The 22,219-nt window shown below is 43.0% G+C and overlaps 1 protein-coding gene and 2 long non-coding RNA genes across 7 annotated transcripts in view; 1 reads left to right on the top strand and 2 right to left on the bottom strand.

The window, feature by feature from the left end:
• Positions 1-529: 529 nt before the first annotated feature.
• On the bottom strand, positions 530-6,697 carry LOC147651638 (uncharacterized). Its single transcript, XR_015274167.1, has 3 exons — positions 6,495-6,697; positions 3,250-3,336; positions 530-2,797 (listed from the first exon to the last, which is right to left on the bottom strand). It is a non-coding gene; the product is annotated as an uncharacterized LOC147651638 (long non-coding RNA).
• A 100-nt stretch (positions 6,698-6,797) lies between these two features.
• Positions 6,798-12,619, top strand: LOC147651637 (uncharacterized). The gene is made up of 2 exons (XR_015274166.1): positions 6,798-7,050; positions 10,119-12,619. It is a non-coding gene; the product is annotated as an uncharacterized LOC147651637 (long non-coding RNA).
• The window catches only part of DPYD (dihydropyrimidine dehydrogenase), a 347,633-nt gene continuing 336,172 nt past the window's right edge, over positions 10,759-22,219 (bottom strand). For all 5 annotated transcript variants that reach the window (XM_086842923.1, XM_086842920.1, XM_086842919.1 and 2 more), the window contains exons 22-23: positions 14,805-14,945; positions 10,759-12,155 (exon numbers count right to left, since the gene is read on the bottom strand). In XM_086842923.1, coding sequence (XP_086699049.1) covers positions 11,964-12,155; positions 14,805-14,945 — 333 coding nt within the window. In that variant the 3' untranslated portion in view covers positions 10,759-11,963. The remainder of the gene's footprint in view (positions 12,156-14,804; positions 14,946-22,219) is intronic.

Here is a 22,219-nt window from a genome sequence, read left to right as displayed (position 1 = left end):
AGCCTTCCCAGCAGTGAGGCAGCCCTCTTGGGACACACATATTTAACAAGTCAAAGGTGAAGGAGTGACTTGTGCCTTAAAGCAGGCTGAATTCCACAACAGAGAACAAACAGGAATGAAAGGCTGGGCTCACAGGGTGCTGTTCATCCTTATGCCATGCAGCAACCATGGAAGATGCTATGGAGGTTGCTCAGAGTGGTGTCACCAAGCAAATCTCCTGGTAGCTGTCTGCAGGCAGCCCTGGGCTGTGTCTTGGTGCCCTGCAGCAGTGACCAAGCTCTCCTGCTCATCCCCAGCCCAAGTGCCAGCCCACCTCCATCTAGACAGGGTTCCTGTTGGCAAGCATGATGTGTAACTAACTATGCAAACCAAAGGTGCAGTGTAATAACACCTGGTGTGTTGCTCACACCACACCTGCAATGTTAAATGCCTCCAGGCTGCTCTCAAGTGCACAGACAGGCCAGGACACAACTACTGAGGAGAGGAGGGAGAAACCCAACCTCATGGATGGGCTGTTGGACTTTCCTTGTTATCTGCCAGGTTTAAGCTGGCTGGTGCCATGGGCTTCCCTGTGTGCAAGCTGGGTCAGAGAAATCTGGGATGTGTCTTAAGAACTTCAAGTGCTGAGACTTTTGCTTGCTGCTGCCACCATGGCACGGCTGGCTGAGCAGCTTAGAGCCTGCTGAGACAGGGTTGGGGCTTGGCTTGGAAGAAGCAAAGTTCGGGCCAGGGGTGTTGGCTGCTTGCCAAGGGTTAGCAGAACAGAGGCAGTCATTGAGATATCCTGCCCTGAGACAGCTCAGGGCTTTGAAAATGCTTTAGCTGACCTTAATTTTGATTTGGGGTGTGCAGTAATGAGCAAGTGGTGTGATGAATGCGTAGAGCTGACAGAAGGCACTGGCGTCTGTAAAGAAATAGGATGTGCAAGGTCAGGAAAGGTGTGCAGGGTGAAGCGATGTTTCAGAGGCAGAGAGCATGCCAGGCTGACTCATGAGCTGAACTGTGCAATAATCACAGGTAATTATTGCACACCAGCCAGGAGAAGGATTTGCATACACACCACGCTGGACCACAGGGCCCATGTGGCTCTGGCACACTCCCCTCACAGCTCCGAGCAGACAGGGAGAGAGATGAGGAGCCATTTCCAAACAGAGCCAATATTCTGTTTGTTTCCCCATACAGCTTCCAGACATGACATTGGGCCATACTGTGCCAAAGTGAGGAGCCTGTCTAGGAGGAAGCTCCTGTCTTCAGAGCAATGAAGGACAGATGAGAGCCTGTATTCATCCCCTCAACATGTCTGCACTACAGAAATGTGCTTCTGAATCCATAGTGAGGAATTCTCTTGTAAGCCAATATATTTTTTACTGAAATAAAAACAATGGAAATCCTGAAAAATAATGAAGCCCTGTTAGATGGGACCTTTCAGGCAACACAGGCTGTGGCTTACCAGCTAAGGGGCAAGGTAACACACCTGCTTGGGTCTCCTGTAACAGAGAAATCCCAAGGGATTCTCATCATCTCAGGGGGCAGGTTTTGAGGCTGTGTCCTTGCAATAGGAAAATAACCATAGTACTGCCACTCTGGTGCAGTTAGGGCCCTTGTGTGATTTGGGTTTAATGTCCCCTTCCTCTCCCTTGACCTTGCCCATATACATGGCTGGGTTGGTGCTGATGGCAGTGAGGATAGGTGTTGGTGTGTAAAGACACAGCACAGATGAATTATATCCCAAAGTGGCTCTCTGAATGCACAGGAGAGCACAGATGTTCTGTGTGAACAGACTCCTTGAAAGCAGAGCAGATGTACAAGTCCTGTGGTGAAGAGCAGGTAAATGTTCTCATGCCCTGGGCAGGGGCAGCTGGAACCTCCTGCCTGCTGTTCCTTGTGCCCCCAGAGTGCAGCTGCCAAACCCCAGAGTTACAGACTGCTCTTGCTGCGGATCTTAGGGGTGCACCCATCAGTACCTCTAACACCACTTCTCTCCCCAGCTAGGCTTTAAGATGTGTCTGCTGCAGACATGTTCCTTTGGAGATAGTTTTGGAGGTAACCAGTCCTTCTCAGTGTCTCACATAACATAATTAGAAAGAGAAACTTAACTGTAAGCAATAATTAGCATCTATCTGTCTAGACTTCTATATGAAATGTGCAATACATAAAGCAGATATATATACACACACTCACAATGTATTGCAGACAAGTGCCTATACAGCACTGTTTGTATGCCTAAGATTTCTTGCAGCAAAATACCACTTCAGATTAAGTCATACCAAATTGTACTCTTTTGACTACAATATAGATATTTCCAATCTATTTTTAGCTTTATCTGGCTAATTCAGCCACACTTGGGTAGCAGTAATACTTTCTCTTCTCTCTTCTTGTGATGCTGATTTTGTTCTGGTGCCCAGAGTCGGGCAGTAGCTGTGCCTCCCGTTCCATGCTCACCGATGGGAAGTTGGGATGCGCTGGGATCGCCCTGCTCCGTTCAAGCGGGACAGAAGGAAACGCTGCCTACTCCCGGCAGCTGCGGGGAGATGACCACCGCTAAACGATTCACTTTTAAAACCTCAAATCCGTATTGCGGGTAACTGGGACGAAGCCAGGCATCCAAGAAAAACAAATCTCTCTCCCTCCGAGTCCCGTGGCCACGGCCGGGGGTCCTGGCCGGGGGTCCGCGGCGTTCGGGAGCGATGTGGCAGCACAAGCCGTGTCAAACATCGGGGCTGCAGCAAGCACGGCCCTCCCCAGCTTCGGCAGCAGCGCTGAGCGCTGGAGGAGCTCCTGCTGGCGCTGGAGCGGCCTGGGGGGACACCATGGGCTGCGTCGTGTCTGCCTCTTGCTCCCGACTGAGATGCGAACCCTCGGTGAGCCCGGCAGCCCTTCCCCTTCCCCTTCCTTCCCCTTCCTTCCCCTTCCCCTTCCCTTCCCCTTCCCCTTCCCCTTCCCCTTCCCTTCCCTTCCCTTCCCCTTCCCTTCCCTTCCCTTCCCTTCCCCTTCCCCTTCCCCTTCCCCTTCCCTTCCCTTCCCTTCCCTTCCCTTCCCTTCCCTTCCCTTCCCTTCCCTTCCCTTCCCTTCCCTTCCCTTCCCTTCCCTTCCCTTCCCTTCCCTTCCCTTCCCTTCCCTTCCCTTCCCTTCCCTTCCCTTCCCTTCCCCTTCCTTCCCCTTCCCCTTCCCCTTCCCTTCCCTTTCCCTTTCCCTTCCCCTTTCCCTTCCCTTCCCCTTAGCACCAAGCCTCGCCGATGTTTTTCTCACCATGCTGCAGAACACCACACAGCCCTCGGGCTCTCAGTCCCGCTGCTCTAGGGGTGGAATAACACCCGAGCCGGCACAGACACAGCTCTGTTCAAGCGCAAAACAGCCTCAGAACAGAGAGGAAAGGGAGTTTTTACCTTTATTTTACAGCCGTGCTGTGAAAGGGAGGCGAGCGGCGGCGGGGCTGAGCGGCGCCTCTGCAGCCCCCGGCGCTCCCCCAGCCCCAGAAGGCTTGCCCAGAGGGGCAGGGGCACGGCCATTCACACACCAGGGGACAGGGACAGGAGGCCAGGCCAGGCTCCTGCTTGGCTCGAAACACACAAGGTTTTTAAATACACTTTTCTTTATGGTTGGACAAGAGGAATTCCAGAGACTTGCAGCTAAGGGTACCCCTCAAATCACTCCATCCTATCTGCTGAATGTATAAAATACCCAACCGCCATTTTTAATGCATGCCAAGTTCTAGCAAAGGGTAACATTTTTTTCTGGGAAAAAAAATTATCTATATTAATTCTTGTACCAGTACTAATCTCTGTGTGGGGGAAGAAGTGTTAGATGCAAGGTTTTTGAAGCCACAAGCGCTCTGTTAACCATTACTTGATACAAAGTTCTGGCTAAACTTACACCAGATGACAAATTGCCCCAAACCAAACAATGCAGTTTAGCAAAGGCTAAACATCACCATAACATCAGGAGTCCAAACTCTTAGCCTACAGCATCACAATATATAAAATGAACTTAGTCCTGTATTACCTCTAGACGGCTTGGAGGATGCTTTCCACATACAAAGAGAAACAAGGGCGTGAGGCGAATATGGCACCAGCACAATCTGCAATGCGCACAGAGCCTCTCTGCTTAGGCTTTTTCTGTCAGGGTAGGTCTTTCACCTTGCCAGCTACATAACTTTTCTCCTTCTGGGTCTTTGGGCATTTCTTAGACAATGAATTGCCTAGGAGGCAGCACTTAAAATTTAATTCAGGTAGGGAAGGCAGCGCACATGAATGATACAGATTCTACTAGCCCTTGTAGACTATATGATTTATACATTCACTCAAACAGCAGTGAATGAACAATGTTATAGCAGGCAATACGCTACTGTGCTGTTACTTCCATGCCTTGTCTTTTTAATGAGAAGGGGTTTATACCTTCAAAGTTAATTAACTCATTTCTCAAAATCATTTACACATCTGCTCTGTTTCCAGTAAAACTTAGTTTCTTAACTTCTGAGTAACATTAAAATCAAAACAAAACCCAACCCCTCTTTGTATCAGACACGTTACTTCATTTGTAATGAGTTCAGATGTGGAATTGCTAATGACAGATTTCATGGGCTGAAATTTGGTGTGTGTGGTGTTGCACTGGTAGCTGCTGGAAGGACAGTCAGATTTACAATGGCTGTGAGCCTCTGTTGTGCTCAGTGTCCCATCACTGCTGCAAAGCAGGCTCAGTTTGGGGTGTCTCTGGTGTGTGCCAGGGCCCTTCCTGTCACTGGCAGACTGCAAATTGGAGCTGAAGGGGTCTCAGTTCCTGGCTGCACCTCTGCCATCACAGCCCCCATGGCTACCTGGCACAGCATGTTATGAAGAGCATTTCCAGCTGACTGTGGCGCCTGTTTTGGTTACTGCTGGCCAAGCCCCTGGCTGCCAAGGGGAGTGCTGGGTGTTGTGGGGTCTCCCCACTTCATCCCAGGCCTCTGCAGAGTTGTGGAGCAAGCATAAGCACAGCACTGGGAATGGCAGCACTTCAGACGAGCAGTGCGGGCAGGGCTATCACTGCCCCTGCTGTGCCACACACGGGCAGCAGCCCTGCTTCCTTCTCCTGATGGGCAGACATATTATTTTAATTAAACTATTATTTCAATACCCCTTACGGCGTGTGGGCATGGCTTGGGAAGCATTAAACCCAAGGTAAACAAAGAGTGTAACACTCCATCTGCGTTTAACAGCAGCACGGCTGTTTGGGCAGCACACAGAACTGAGCACTGTTAGTATTTACTGTAGAACACCTCACGCCAGATTTAGCCTACAAGCTGATCACAAGCTCGAAGTTTCATTATTTCAAGTGATTTATTCTTTTCTGATGCGAAGAACACCTCTTCTCTGCACCAAATGCTGCTTGTGAAGTCTGCTTTTCCACTTAAGGGATGCTAAGCAGAAGCTAACCAATGAAAGGAAGGTAAATTTAATTACAAAAACCATAACGTTCTTCAAAACCAACAGCTCACTGTCTCTCCAGCAAGGAAAAATACAAATGGAAACCCTTTGGCAATGCTGAAGAAATATCTGGGGTTGAGGTGAAAGGGGCACAGCTTGACAAGTATGCTGAAAGCTGAATGTGGATTACCCGTGAGTGCAAAAATGAATAAATGTGTTTTATTCCATTATATTAATGAAATGGTTAATTCAGTTGCTATAGCAACAAGGAACAGTCATGCTAAAAAGCTAAAGGGCCATACATAATGCCAGATACAAGGTCTCCCTAGTTCTAAAGCTGATTTTCTTAGCCACAATAGAAGCGATGTGTGTTTCCAGTATCATCGGCTTTTGCATCAAATCCTCAAGCTAATCCAATAAACAGGCTAGTAGCATAAGACAGTATATATGTTGGAACCTCATAAAACTTTTGAAAGGGTTTACCCATACACAGTATAGGGAAGGATCCACAGAGTGCAGTGTGGGATGCTTTAAGGAGACTGCTCTGTGTGTGATGGTGAAACAGCAAATGTGTTCCAAGGGGCAGCTCCTACAGTCAGGGAGCAGGTGCCTGCAGGGCAACCACTGCAGCACCATCCTGATAGCTATTTCACCTCATGGAAAACAGACTTTATGTTCTTTTCACCTGCATTTCATGTGATTTTGATTAAAAATTATAATTCCATAAGGTTTCAATGAGGAATCCGGCAGTGCTTGCTTTTGTTTAACATGAAAGCCATGGACAGGGTGACCTGGGGTTTTGCCAACAGCCAGAGAACAGACTGTAATAACTGAAGCCTGTGCAAAGGAGAGAGGAGTGCTCACTCTGCCCTTTGGGGGAGCCTGGGGCAGCCCCTGCACACCCAGGGCTCCCTGGGAAAGGAGCCCTGGGGAGGGTGATGGTGCTGCCCAGCCCCATTCACCAGGCTGGAGCCCTCCACCAAGCCAGGACCACTTCCTTTCCTGTGGCTCCCTTCTGCTACAGTGAGATTTGTCTAACACCACACCACTCACTCAGCCTGTGACAAATAAAAGTCAACACAGCACACTCACAGGAGAAACAGAATCCACTGGCTCCCCTTGTTGAGCTCAGACTTGCAAAATTCGGCCTTGTACACCTGTCCAAGCAACATGGGTGATTTTTATCTGCAGGCCCTCTGGTTTGCACAAGATTAGCACTTATATTCCTGAGAAACAAAATTTCTCCACAATTGAATATAAAGCCTTCAGTGCTGACGCCTAAATTTGTCTGCAACAGGCAGAAGTAAAAGCTGTGATGATAAGTAGTCTCTAGACTAAACAGGTGAGAACAATGTCCTTTAGGATGATAGTTAGTCAGTGGCATGTGATTCTAATCAGGGATTGTGAGTGTGAGCTGGTGACTGCAGGCATTTGACACTGCTTGCTGCTTGCTGAAATGCAATAAAAGAGAGCCCACCACTGGAGGCAGAAACAGAGGAACAACGTTAACTGTATCACTGCTCTGAAGTAAAAATGTTTGGTCTTACAAAAAGACAAAGAAGATCAGTGGTTGCCACTGTTTTAGTCAACTTGTATGAAAATAATTTATTAAGATTCTCCTGAACCTTACACAGTACCTCAAAACCAGGTGAGAAACAGCTTTAAACTGTTTGCTGCCCTTAAGGGTCCTGGTTGCTAATATATGTGGAAAGGCTGATGCAGTGCAGGCAGATGAGTTCGGTGTAACCTCAGCCCTAGAAGGGGATGCTGCAGTGAAAGCCCTGCACAGAAAGCCCTGCCACGAGGTGCAAAGGCAGCTCCCTGCAGAGCATGAGGAATCTTCCTGCACCTCTTGCACTGCAGTGCCAAGGGTACATGGATGGGTTGGTATTTCTACAGCACCACAAGAAACCCCAGTAGTTCAGAGATTTGTTTGCATTTGTCAAGGGGAAGATAAATTGAAGAGCTGCAGTGTTCAGCTGCTGAGCCACAGCAGAAAGAGCTTTGTTCTGCTCAGGCTGAGCCCAAGTTAATTCCCATACACTGCCCCAGCATCCAGGTAGGTGTGCCATGGGAAAGCTTAATAACTTGCAGTTCTTTACAGAAAAGGAACAACTGCATTTCCTTGTGGGAACTTTAGTGTGCTTAAGCCAAAAAGGGGAGAGTGCATGTGCATGTTTACTGTTAGGATCTGGATGGTTTAGGGCTTTCTTGTGCAGGGGTGGGAGGTGTTTACTTGCCAAGCTGACCTCCAGTTTGTTTCACTGCTTGTGGAGTAAGCATAATACTCATTATCATATAATCCTTCATTACTCATAGCAATGAGATCTGCTCCCACATCACAAAAATCATGATGGGCCGATTCAGAAAGAGGGGATAAAAGCAGGACCACTACTCCTAGGCAAGGCCAGTGTGGATGTTTGCACAAGATCCAGCAGACTAACCTGAAGAACAGTTATTAAAAATTGATCTCCCAGAGTAACAACTGGAAAGATTAGTTTCTCAGAAAATAAAGGAAATGGCAACAGCAAAAACAAAGCAACCCAGATGGCCCATAAGCAGACTAATTATATGAAAGACCCAGCAGCAACTCTGAAGTTACCAATCCAGCTGCCGAGAGCATCTGCCAGGTTGCCAGATGTTGCCAATGAAAACCTATCTTCCACAGTTCATCAAAGAAGTGGAGCTGCCTGGTGAAGTGAAATTTCTGCCAATAAAATAAATATTTTATCTAAAAAATATTTTCTACTAGGAATCATTGAAAAATACAAAATTTTAACATGTCCAACCTGATGTTACAGTAGATAAATAATGAAACATACATACAGATTGCATTGGCAAGATCTTGTTGATAGGAAATATCTATGCTTAACATTTTATTTCTAAGGCTATAGTCTTGGATTGTGTTAAACAAAGTGTTTTTATGTGGCATGAGGTTGATGGCACTCAGCTGGGGTTTGGATAATTTGCCTTGAATCTAGCAGTTGCTTTTGCCACCTTGAGATAAAAGGCTTCAAGACAACAAAGCTGCAGGGGCCAAAGGTGACAGTAGTAGGCACTGGAAGGTGGGGAGGCTGCAGAAATTACACGGAGCCACTCCGTGCCTGCCAAGTCACCTCTCCCAGAGCTCTGTGTCCTCCAGGGCACAACAAAGAGAAACAGCAGTTCTAGGTGGGCAACTTACATTTTGCTCCTGCCAAATTTTATGAACTGAGCAAATGGATGGCTGCTAAAAAGGCTTCCTCTAGCAATTGGTAAAGGATCCAAGCAAGGAGCAGTGTACACGTGCAGGGCCCCAACAGTGGACACACAGGCTGCCCAACAGATTCATGCAGAGACTAGTTTTAATTTTGCTATGAGATCAAATTAATATTCCATTTTAAATCAGGAAATTATGTATTTTAAAAGTTCTGTGTGATTTTTTAAAATGTTGCCAATCTAGTGCCTCAGAAGTATTATGTCAGTTCATCCTAGAGGCCAAAACCCAAACTGCCTGTATAGTCTGTTAGCGAGGCAAAACATCTCTTTTTTCCAGTGAACATGTATGGGTGTATTGGGATTCACACAAGCATATTTGGCAGCTTTTTCAAGTAATTTTTGGCCTGCAGAGCATCCACTGATCATGGGGAGCATTTTCTGTTCAGGAATATGATATGAATAAGAATGTGTTACCGGAGGATGAGCTATGGCACTTCTATCCTAATTTAATTTGTCAAATATAGTTTAGAGTATTTTGTAACAATAATCAATAGCACAATATGTCTAAAAACTGCAAGGGATAGGGTTGGAGGATGTCAACCATCATATCTTTAATAATACATAATTCCTTAAATGTGCAACTAAGTCACTGAAATATATGAGCTTAATTTGGAACTTCTTACACTTTGAAAATTCATATCTCTTTTTTAATAACTGGCTACAGAATTTGCAGACTAGACCAGATTTTTCTAATTTGTTTCCTTGGCTCTTAAATGCACCAAATGGGATGATTCCCCAAGACCAAAGTGAAAAACATATAACCCCAGGAATATGTCTTTTGTGGCTCCCTCCCCTGCCTGTTTACACCTCACCTTACCCTGATGACTTAAGACGTTCCTGTGGGAGACCTAAATGTGGCTATTTCTCTGAGTTCCTGCAACACACGGATTTATTGCTGACTGTCAGAGTTAGAAACAAATGCATTTGGGAATGCATTTCCTGAAACTGTTAACTGACTTGACAGAATAAGAGTGGGGCAGACAACGGGTAGTAAGAAAGAGGCCTCTATAAACTATAAATTTATAGTCTTGATTCACAAAGAATACCTTTACCTCTCCAAAGATTGCTTTATAGCCACTGTGGAACACAGAATGTCCTGTGACTACTGAATATTCTTTGCAAAGCTCTAATTTTGCTGCTACATTCATCAGGTACCTGTGCTTACATACGTAAATTAGGTCTCTTGGCACTGTCTTGTATTTAAAAGAAATAACACTACCAGATGTGATACCTTCAGGACAGTAAGATAATTGGGACTGGGGATGCAGGAACAGAAGACCTGGAGAGACTGCCCTGCTCAGCCACAGGTGACACAGCACCTCTCGCTGGTAGGCAGAATGTAGAGTAAGCTGGCAACAGCCTGGGAGAAGACAACTACTTTTCCTTGCATCTGCTGTCTGAGAACATAAAATGTTATTTTCAGACCATCTTTTAATGTCTTTTTCTGCCCCACTCCAGGGCATGCTGTTTCTTAGGCAGCTCCTCAGCAGAGGGACAAGCAGAACATGCAGAGACTCTCCAAACTTTGTCATCAACATTCACAAAACAACTTGTTCTTCCTGTGAGTCCACAGTATTTCATGTAAGATAAGAAACTACTGCAAGACTCGGAGCTTTAAAGAAGTTGCAAGCAAGTATTTTCTAATCAGTATGACTGTCTGCTCCTGTTTCATCTGAGTCTGAAAAATCCACAATGATGAACAGAAAAATTAAAACATGAAAAGAAAACTATTAATGGAGACCCTGGACTTGAGCCTGCCAAGCAAGCCCAAAGCACCAGCAAAACAGTGTTGGTGGAGCAAGGACACCACGTGAAATGACATTTGAAAATGTTCAAATTACAAATGTGTGCACCCAGTGAGTGTGGGGAAGGAAGGCAAAAGGAAGGCAAGGCAAAGGCAGACAAAGAGGTGCCAGAGAGGGGCAAAGAGCATGACACATTCTGCACTGTAGGCAATCAATGGAATAATGTACATGTGAATTAACTCATTAATGGTTCCTGGAGTGAATCTTAGAGATCGCGAAACACCAACTGACAAGGCTCTACAAAGAAAATCTCTTTAGTAAATGCAAAAAGAAAAATCACCAACAAACCCAAGTTGGTTTCAACATTTATTTATAATTCAGTGTTCAATTCATAAATCAAGAAACAAAAGCCAGGGTATCTTTTTAATCAAAGATTTTGCTGCTCACAATATATGGTATAAGAAATTGAACTGATAGATCATTTGTTATTGTTATGAAACTAAAGACTTTATATTCTTAAGTGGAGTAAAGCAGACAGCAATATGTTCATATTAGAAAGTTCCTACTGTGAGTGAAAAATGGATTAAAATTGAGATGTTGTTTAGTAAGACAGATGAATCTGTATTTATTTTTGGCTGTGAAACTGCTAGAACTATACACAGCACTGGGGGAAATCACCTTGCCGGTTTGCCCTGTGTGCCGGTGTTCGGCAAACGCAGCCTGCAGGGTGTGCAGTCCGTTTGCACGCAGTCGGATCTCTGACCTGAAACGTGAACATTCTGGAACATTAATTGGCACAATTAAAAAGTTATTTAGAGGATGAGCTTGGAGCAAAAAATGTCGCTTCTTAGAATCTCGAAACGCAACCTGGACTTCCTAAATAAGCCATTTTAACTGTTTGCAGAGATGTTGTAAGTGTTCACTGAGGGGGGAAAGTAATGATCAAACCACCCATGCAACACAGAAATCTGAGGAGTCCAGCATGTGTCAGTGCAAAGCAAATTTATTCTATAAAGTGACTAGTGTGAAAAAGAATTAGAAAAGATTATAAAAATACACTACCATATGTTGTAGTAGTTGAAAGTGATTAATCCAGTTCTTAAATCCTATTTTAAACTCCCTTTCATTTCCGTCTATAGAAAAATAGAAGCCACATCTCTTTGTTTGAATGCTATGTAGTTAATTACATCTTCTAAGAAACTCTTTTAAAACTAAATGCAATGTTTAATTACAAAATGCTCTCCTTGAAAACAGTTAGCTTGTACATTGATTTGTAGTTCATTAAAAATGCTTTCTTAATTATATTTCCAGCCAGAAAATACACAGAGATTAAAGAGTCTATAGAGAAGTTTTGAAATCACAGCATGAATTGTAACAAGAAAGTTACACTTCAAATAGTGGACAACTGACAGCCACGACCACCTTTCTGTAATTTCAAAACGTAATTGTTGCAAAAACAGTAATTGGAAAGCGGTGTTCATTGTAACAGCTATCATCTGTATTACATTTTTCATAGGAGCGGATTTGCAAGGACTAATTAGAAAGCAAATCAATTGCATCAAACAAGTGTGAGGTTCCCCTCAGCTGCGGGGTTCAGGGCTAAGGGCAGCCCGCGCTTGGGCTCGTAGGGGGTTGTCCTGGAAACCATGCGGATGCAGTCGATGACAGGGCACACGCTGAGACACAGGGTGCAGCCTGTACAGCTGTCAGTAACCGTGGGCAGGTGGGTTTCGGGATCAAACTGGATAGCCTGCAACCAGGAATAAACATTATTGATGTCACGCACGGGAAAGGGCAGAATTGCTCCCATTCTCGTGTCTGCATTTCCTGCGCTACAGCACTTGGAGACATCTTGGTGTGATTCTGCTCTGCAGCTATAGCAACTGTTCCACTGGCAGGGAACAAAAAAACCCCTCTCCAGACACTGAAATTAGAGAGGTGGGCCAAATTACACCTCGGCAAAAGCTCGTGGGCCACAAGGGCTGGATACAAAAGGAGGAGTTTCCCCCACAGTATTTAAACTCCCAGAGGGTGCTTCTTGACGTAAAGGAAGTATTTCCTAAGGCAGCAATGTGCTGGGGTTATTGGTTTAGAGGAGGCACCAGACCACACCTGTACAGCTTCAGCACAATGCCCATCACAAGGCATTCTTTTGACTTTTAATTTCAGCACGGCATAAATGATCTAATTTAATAAACAGCAGAGAAAAACACAGCTCATTGTGCCTTGTGTGATTACTTTCCTTTGCAAATCTTTGAAAGGATAATCAGAGTTTGGGGCAGGCAGAGCTTGCTTCAGTTCTCACGTTCCATGCAGTGAATCCTCATTACCAATTAGGGTGATAAGTGTATTTGAATGTGAAATAACAGTTGCAGTCTCAATGATATAAGCTCCTGGTTATAATGGAAATGGCAATTAAAAGCAAAAACAAAAGCATCACACAACCGCAAAAGTGTCAATATCTAAAAAGCAAGACTAGAAAAGTAAAAAAATTTAAAAAGCACCAGAAACACTGAACATCCACTTTGAAGAGTTTAGGAGGGAAGATCAGGCCTGAAAGTTGAACTCTAGCAAACAAGCGGTGCCTTAGCAAACCTCCCTGACCACTGTCAGCATCTGGGGGAGGCAGGGAGGTGATGGAAGTGCTGGTGCTGCTGCAGGCTGGCTCCTAAGGCAGATTTGGGGTTTCAGTACTAGGAAGGCACAGAAGTTGCTGTAGCAACCAGTAAGGACACCAAGTCTGTAGGAACTGCCCTGGATCTCTGAGTTTTACTTTAGCTCGAGCACAAAGAGAGCTCTGGCTCGTGAGTATTTAAGGAGGACTCCTTTCTTTCTCTCTCCCTAACAACAATGCACATCTTGAAAGGGAGTTCAAAGAGGGAGAGGAAGTCAGGACTACAGTGCTGACTTTAAATTAAGGAAAGCTTTTCTGTTGGAGTCATACAAGGTGACAGCTGTGTAGAGCAGCATGGATATTTCTGAAACAAAGGGAAGCATAAAGCAGATGCTGTTTTGAAGGTGAGGGGGGTTGCTGTTGATTTATTTGCAATTAAGAATTCCTTTGCAATTTTGTTCAATTAATTTCTTTTCAATTTCCTTAATTAAATAAGGAAAAAACTTTTTTCTTTTGTGCTTAGAAAACATGGGGGTTTAAACTTTGGTTCTTTTGGTGCTGATTTTTTTTTCCAATTACAGAAAATAAAATTTACTAAATCTAAACCCAATCTTTTGCTCTCTAAGGGTTATATGAAAAATATAATTTTCCTGAGAAATCCAATTAAGGGGAAAGGTGAAGATTGCGATGTCAAGAAAAAATTTAGACAGTTAAAAGGCTACTGTAGTAATCTATTTTGGTATAAATACACCATTAATTTTCTTGTATCAGTGGAAAAACCCTTTGCTTTGACATATTTGTTTCAAATGCAGTTGATTTGCAATGGAAGACTTCTTTCTGTGACTTTATGTAGTTCAGGTTATCAGACCTATTATTGGTTAGACTGAATTGAACAAAACTTCACGGTATCCAGTGGACACTTGGTGCTGAATTGAACTATTTGTTTTTGACAAGCTCTTCTCAGACTAAGGTGTATGGAAACATTCATGTAGAAATTATTGCTTGCTCCATATTGGTTTCCATGAAAGTTATGCTAGACCATATTTTGATTTTCTAAAAGAAAATGAGTTCTCCTGTACTTTTGTTTTTACTGCAGACCAGTCCATCAGCTCCAGTGGACACGGCATGGAATAGCACCTAGACATGCTGATATATTTCATACAACTTGCTACTGTATTGAACAATCAGAGAAGTACTTTGCTGCAAACAGGAGACTCAGCTCAAAATTGGGCCATTTTCTGGTCACAATGATTTTTGCAAGCTTCAACCTGCTGCTCTAAAACCCTGGCAGTAATCCTGGAGAAAGGATTTGTAACTCAGTCAAGATCAAAACAAAACCCCATCTGCCTGAAACCTGAATGAGTTTGGTTACTCTGAGGGAACCAGAACTGGGTTTCTTAAAAAGCATTTGGCAATTAAGACCAGCCCATGTCTCCCCACATCCCCTTGGTGGGAAGGGATGTGTTCTTCCCTTTCTCCATTATCTACCTGATAACCACCAAGAACTACATTTCATTCTTGGGGCTCCTCCATTTTCTTCCTCTGACAAAGAACCCCGGTTGCAGGAAGGGCCCTGTGACAGTGACGTGGTCTGTGCAGCCCCCAGGAGCAGCCGTGTTCCAGCAGGGCTTGTGAGCCAGAGCCTGGGAGCATGATGGGCTTTGAAATCAACATTTTAGGCATCTGTTTTTACCACCTGCTCATTAACAGAAGGTGAATTCTTTCTTCCCAGCAGCAGAAAGATAACTCATCGTGCCTTTCTGCTAATTGCAGCTGTGCTCTTACCTGGTAGCCAGAATCATTACAGGTCATGTAGCATTTGCCACAGTTGATACACATTTCCTCGTCAATCAGAGCCACAACTTGCTCCGTGTTGCACAGATCACCATATGTTCCAATATACTGCAGTGCTTTTCCAATTACATCCTGGGGGGAAAGAAACCTTATTGACTCATTTATAAGATACCTAGTCAGTCTCTACAGCTCCACTGGAGCGCTCTCTAGTACTTTCACATGGAAGATTTGGCCATGCATTTTGATGATGTTTAGGATTTTTCTTATAAATTTCCAAGAGGCTGACCTTCATATCCCCTGTAAAATATGAATAATTTTCCATACAGGCACATTTTGAATGTAGGCAGTACTAGAAGTATACATTGTGTACAAACATGTTCTACAAATAGGTTACACATTTAGTACTAGATTTTGCATGTGCTGTTTTCCCATGATTGGGTGAAACTTCAAGGAACAAAATGGAATGTAAACAGGAGTGACATGCTGTAATCAGATCATTTTTGGTCATTTCTCACTAGCACAGATTTAAGAACTCACAGCAATGAAAGAAAAAACTGAGAGAGAACAATAACAGCTCTTCTCTCTTTAGCAAGATGCACAAATGACATGATCATCAGTTCATAGCAAATACTGTACAGAAGTAAGCTCTGGATCTAATCATGCAAGATTTCAGGATTAAATTCAGAGGTAAGAACTTGCTGCATCAACCTTACACATCAGTGCTGCAAAAGGTGTATGTCAGCACGGCATACACCAAAAAGAAAAGCTCTGCTACATAAATTAAATGCAGAAATTAGTCCAACTTTGTCTTCCTAGTCTGCTAAGAACATGCAAACCCAGCACTACTTTCTGAAAGAATGAGGTCTACCTGGTCTTCAGCACTTGCACAGCAGAGTATCTTTACGCTAAGAGATGAATTTCTTTGTTCACTGAATGCAGTATTAGGATCTATGAAGTTGCTCCTACTGACTGTTGAGGTAGAAAATTCAAACAAATCCTATGCCCAGGAAAAAAAGACTGGCAAATTGTACTGTTTCCTTGTTCCAAAAACACTCAAATGTTTTCTCTCTGCCAAACCCCATAGCTGCTGCCATGTGAAATACCTTGGTTGCATTTATTCAATGCTAAAAGCCTTCCAGTTCTTCTCAGCAACATGCAGAGAACATTAATGCTCTTTCAGCATAAAACAGCTATGGCACATTGCTAAAGGCAGCATGATGAGTGTGGACAGATGACTGTGAGCAAGTTATCACAGCTTAATGAATTAACACTCATCACTCGAGCTGTGCAAGCTGATTTTGTGCATGGTCCAAAATCACTGCAAATTTGAAGTAAAATCTGTTTGCTTAAACTACTGCAAAAGGTCAATTAACTAATATGAAAGTGTTCCAGCTAATGCTTTTTACTAGAACAAGACTGGAACACAAAGCCCTTTACAGTGACTCCACTGATGAACTACAGTAACTAAATCAAATGTGATCTCCTAGGAACTGCTTACACCCCTGTCTTTTCATTTCCAGTTCTTGCTCAGAAACATTCATAGATTTACTGGATTTACAGCATTTTTCAGGTGTCTGCAGTCTTTTGTGTCAGCTGAAATACTATAGTGGTAGACTAGTTTGTTTCAACTCTCTTGTCATTTGAACCTGCTACAGGTTTCAAAATACACGTGTCTTTGTGTGACCTACTGGCCCCAGCAATGCTAGGAGTCTTTGAGCCTCTCTTGTGTGTATACAGCCCCCAAACATTCCACTGCCACAATGCATGTTGCCAGCAAGTGATGAGCTGTGTGCTCAAGAACTTAAAGAAATGATGTAAAACCTGCACAACAGACAATCAAGTAGCTTTCCACTGCCTGCCTGTGCTGCAGAAGTATCAACAGGGGGAGATTTCTGATACTGAAGAGCTTTTCAGTCTAAAAAACTCCATATGTTTAAAAAGCATGGGTAATTTTCTCAGGGAGGTTCTGGATTCACATCAGGATTCTTTAAATATTGTTTGGATGTTAACAAAACCCACAGAGCTCAAGTGGGTTGCAGAGATGTGCTACTCAAATAAGCATGGAATGGAGTGTCTTGCTTATGAGAGAAGACAAAAAGAACCTTACAAGCTGTTTAGCCTAGGAAGACGATGGCAGAGCAGGAATATAATGTCTCTATACATATACATCAGGGAGAAAAAAGGGCTATTTAAGTTAAATGACAATGCTGGCACAGAACACACGATTGTAAACTAGCCATGAATAAATTCAAAGCTGGAAATTAGAGAAGGGTTTTTAAATGGGAAAGGAGTGAGGTGTTTAACACCCTTCCAGGGAAACAGCCAGAGGAGATGGGGAAGACAGTCCAAGGTTTAAGGTAGTGTTCGATAGCTCAGGAAATGGTTGCTTGAAACAACACAATCAAAATTGATTTTTCCAGCTACAAACTTACAAAGGGAATAACAAAAACAATGCATAAGGCATTGTGATTTCTGCATTTTAAACCAAGTCTCACTTCTCACAGCCCACAGAAATACACTTCTGGGGACTTAGAATCCCAAATAGGTAGCATGATGGCACTTTAGAGGTTTAAAATTTCAAAAGACTGTGTCAATGATTTACTGCTCATTTACACTCATTGGTGTTGTGTCTTTTAATCACTTTTTTCTCTCAAGCAAAGACTGTATATTTATTCTTTTGCAAAGTTTCAAGATATTATTGGCTAAAAAAGCAATGGTACTTAAAAGATGTTCTGCAGGTGCACTCTTTTACAGCATCTCAGAGCTTCTTGTTTTCATCAAATCATAAATGCTTGGAACAAAATAAACAGTGCAGCAAGAAATAATCAGCTTTCACTGTTTTAGGCAGTTTCACTCCAAAAAGCAACTGTCTAAAATGGCACTATGGGATTCCACACTTGGTATATCTCAATGGCCTCCGGATCAAAGTTGCACTGTTTACAGATTAAATTTGTTATTTTTTTTTTTTCCTTCCAACTGCCAGACCTGCAAACAGAAGCCAGGTTCTGAAAGTCAAGCTGTGTTCTTTCTGGCTTATGCATTACCAGCAGCAATTTAAAAACAAAACAAAACAAAAAGCAAACAAACAAAAAAAACCAAACCCAAACACCAAAACCCTGGAAGTTAAATTTGGTCCTAAGCTGCACCTTTGCAACAGCAGGGACCTAGAGTACTCATTTTGATTACTGCTGTGCTGTCCTCCTCTTCTCAACATAACCATACTGAAAAAACAGGGAAATAAATGTAGTCCTGCAACTGGAGCTGTCAGGGAATTCAGTTGCTATGGAGAGAATCAGAGCAGAATGCATTAGTTTTATGTTACTAATGAATACAGAAAAAAAATTTCTTTTTGTCACTAAGCTAAGCAGATGTGGGTTTGAGTATACACAAGGAGAAGATCTGTTCAGCAGGATATTAGGTTTGCAATTCTATGACAGGTGCATTTTAATGTTCATGTATCAACCATTTTATGATAATTAGCTTTTCATTAGTCATCATATTAGTAAACCTGTATTTGTAAATACAATTCATGGTTCAGCTCTGGTCAGTGTAGACCTGCTGTGTCCATCTTCATGCAGATGCTTTTGTAAAAGACCACACTGTGTTCTAGAGATGATGAACATCACTGAGCTCTCATTAGAAAGCCAGACACAGTGCAGGTACTGCACGTCATAAAGCAAGTCAATGGGAACACACGTTAGGGAGGTGCCTGCCTTCCACCTGATCTTTTTTGGCAGTAAAGGTGAGGTACAGTCAGAGAGCCAGAGATGAAAAGAAGAAATGTTAGAAATAAAACTATGGATTAAAGAATAAAAAGTCACCAGAATCTGAGGGTATGTGACCAAGGTCAACTTACAGTAAAGTAGCTTACAAAAATACATAAAACTGACTTTTCTTGAAAGATTACAGACACTTTGCCAACACTTAAAAAAGGCTACTAAAGGTACTCTGAGATTTAGGGACCCTCTAAGCCTGATTTTCAGTTTAACAGCTGCAGTACTAGCTAAAGTGGGCCTTAGGAAATAATTCAAATCATAGAATCATACCATATCATACAATATCCTGAGTTGGAAGGGACTCACATCATTGAGTCTAATTACTGGCTGTGCACAGGACAATCCCAAAAACTCACACTATAAGCCTGTGAGTGTTGTCCACTTAAATGAACCTTTGTGACATAATTCAATATGGTTTATATAATGAAAATTATGCTTCTTGTATCGATCACAATTCTTTATGAAGACTGTTAAATAATAAATTTAAAAAAAACCAAAAAAACTCTTAAATAACCAAAATCCCAGTAATTTTCATGTTTGACAAGGCCTCTAACAGAGGCCTGTGACACAAGAGAGCTCTAAAAGTAATTAGCCATGAAGTGGCTAAACAGAGCCAAAAATAAAGGGCTTGAATACAATGATCAATGTTCAGAAAAAATAAAGTATTAGCAGAACAAAATATCTCAATTTTCTGGTTAAGCTGTGATGCTGTTTAATATGCTTGAGTGTGTTTCAGGAAAAGCTTTGAACCAGAAGACTGTAGAGTTGATACAAGTTCTCATTTAAACTAAATTAAAATCCAAGGAACTTGTAGGTATTTTATAAAACTAGTTGAACAGGTACTATCACAGTGAAAAAATGCACTTCGACAAGCAGCTTATCAAAGTAAGTAACTTTTAGTGATCTTGCCAGCAGATACATTCTAGATTAAAGAAAGCTGCAAGAGAAAACAGGGTAGGAGACACCACTGACAGCTCATGGAACTGTCCTGATCAGAGGCAAACGAAGTAGCCCCCATAACTGCTGTAGTGCTGCTGTAATTAATCAGCCATGATGTGGAATACACGATCATTCCAGCTCTACCAACAGAAGCACAGTGCCCCGAGCACTGGGCAGTGATTAATGGCATGAAATTTAACAAGTCCCAATGCCAGTTTCTGCACTTAGGATAGAATAACACCGCGCAGAAATGGAACCAGAGCAGCAGGAAGGGATCTGGGGTGCTGGTGGGCACAGCTGGGTGTGGGTCAGCATTGTGCCTGGACAGCCCAGAGCGTAAAACCATGTCCTGGGGTGGAGGAGAGGAGAGGTTTGGAGAGGAGAGGACTATTATGTACTATTGCAGGTGAGATTATTTCTGTGATTCACGTTGGACTATATACTTGGAAGAAGCAGCCTTAGAGTCCCATAAATTAGGGTAGACACATGCATAATTCCACCTGAAATATGCAATGTCTCCACATTTATGATGAAAATTACAGTATGGTCTTTCAAGGCAGGTAAGCACAAGGTAAAACAACTCATGTCAAACACACAGATACATGCCAGGAAGGATCCAAAGGGTACAAAATAGTTATGGCAAAATAGAGCTGTCCTTACTTCAATATCCCTTACTTCTCAAGAGGCTTTTAGAGATTTAGCACAGCACTGGACTAAATGTGGCTAATGCCTCCTGCAATGCTGGCTTTTAGATGGGTGCTTACACACCAGCAGAAAAAGACTTGCATGTATGTAGGTGCAAAAGACCATGTAAACGTATCTGTACAAATGAGGATGAAAAATATTTCAAACACAAGGAATTTCAGAGAGGATCTCTGTGGATATTTTTCCAGCAGGTGGAACAGCAGGTGGAATAGCTAAGAGAGCTAGGCCAGAATGTTTGAATTACCAAACAATGTCTACAGCAAGGCTTCTGGAATAAAGAAAGGAGGAAATATAATAAGCAGATAAATGGTGACTGAATATTGTGGTATAGGCCCTGAAGGACAAAGAACTAAATTATTAGGAAGAAAAACACAGGAACATATAAGGAAAGAAATTAAAGCAATAAGGAGGCAACCTGAGGTAGGCAAATACATCTGTGGGAGCTGTACAAAACTGCAACTGAAAAGAAAAGATCCAGGGCACATACCCACATAGAGCACAGTTTCTAATATTACAGACAAGTGAGAAAAGAACAAACAACTCTGCCAAATATCAAAACATGCAGTTTCAATTAATATTGAAGAGAAAATTCATGGGAAAAGACATCCAAAAATAAATTAGATTTTGGATAATCACAGAGGGGTTTTAAATTGACAAATAAATGGCAATTTGACAGCATGTGGAATTTATATAGGTGTTGGAATTTACATATTACCAACCCAACAGCCAATTAGATGGACGAGGAAATTTTGGGGAGGCATCAGGGAATTTGTAGCAACTCCCCAAAAATACAACCAGGCAATGCAGGGGTCATAGCTCTTTCAAGGGCACCTATCTGTACATCTAAGGGCACCTTAGGTACAGGAATGGGGTCTAGAGTGCCCCCAGAGCCTTCTCGTTTTCAGGCCAAACAACCACAAGTCTCTTGGTCTGTCTACACAGGAAAGCTGCTCCTGCAGTTTGATCATCTTAGTCACTCTCTGAGGGTTTCCTTGTTGTGTCTGGGTTTGTCCAGGATCTACTGTACATCTCTGCAGGTCTCTGGGAATTTTTCACTGACTTCCTCATTGTTGGGGTACATCACTCCTGAGCTTGGAAGAGGTGATTCTTGGCTATTACCAGCTTGCTTGGGCCTCTCTTTCCTCCAGGACTTTATTGCATGGTCCTCTATCAAGCAGATCCCTGAAGAGACCATACTCTCACTCCTCCCTGCGACTGAAGTTGCTGTTTTTCCCCCCCTGTTAAAATACATTATCCCAGAGGCGCTGCCGATGGGCTTGGCCTTGGCCAGTGGTGGCTCTGTCCTGCAGCTGGGTGCCAGTGGCTCTGCCAGGCCCTGGGGAGCTGCCAGCAGATTCTCACAGAAGCCACCCCTGCAGCCCCACCTCTATCAAACCTTGCCATGCAAACCCAATGCAACACCTCTCACTGCTGGTTTTGTCATTACAGTGAGAACACTCCCTTCGAAAGAGATGGCCAGACTGAAAGACTGCCAGGAGTCAGCTTTGGCAATGCCTGTCTTCTTCTAATAGCTTCAGTCACATTTAACTGGAGGCGTGAGGAAGATGATACCCTGATTTCTCTGGCTGAGAAGTTCCTCAGACACCACTCAGAAGTATTCAATATCTGTGTAAACAAATGTTTTTGTTTGGGGGAATGAATTTTCCTCTTCCCTGCAGTGGGCTCTCTTTTTTTCTTTTTAATCTATCTCCCACTACTTGGATCTTTTTTTTGCTTTTCTACTTGGAGTTAGACATGATAAATTATTGACCTCAATTTTTTTTTTTTTTTTTTTCCTCCTAGTCTTCATGTCTGTTTTTCCCCCTTGCTAAACTTTTCCCTTCATTCAGTTTATTTGCTTTTGGATGGTTATCAGTTTTTTGGTTTTCTGCAGTTTTCAGAAGCAAGCCATCTCATTGAAAATGCAGTTATTGGCTGTTGCTTCTTCTTTCTCTTTTTCCCTACATCAATACTCTCCCTGCAAAG

The sequence above is a fragment of the Cyanistes caeruleus genome, chromosome 9 (genome assembly GCF_971803275.1).
Source record: "Cyanistes caeruleus chromosome 9, bCyaCae1.hap1.1, whole genome shotgun sequence".
Classification (NCBI taxonomy): Eukaryota; Metazoa; Chordata; class Aves; order Passeriformes; family Paridae; genus Cyanistes; species Cyanistes caeruleus.
This window is presented reverse-complemented; position numbering and strand designations above follow the sequence as displayed.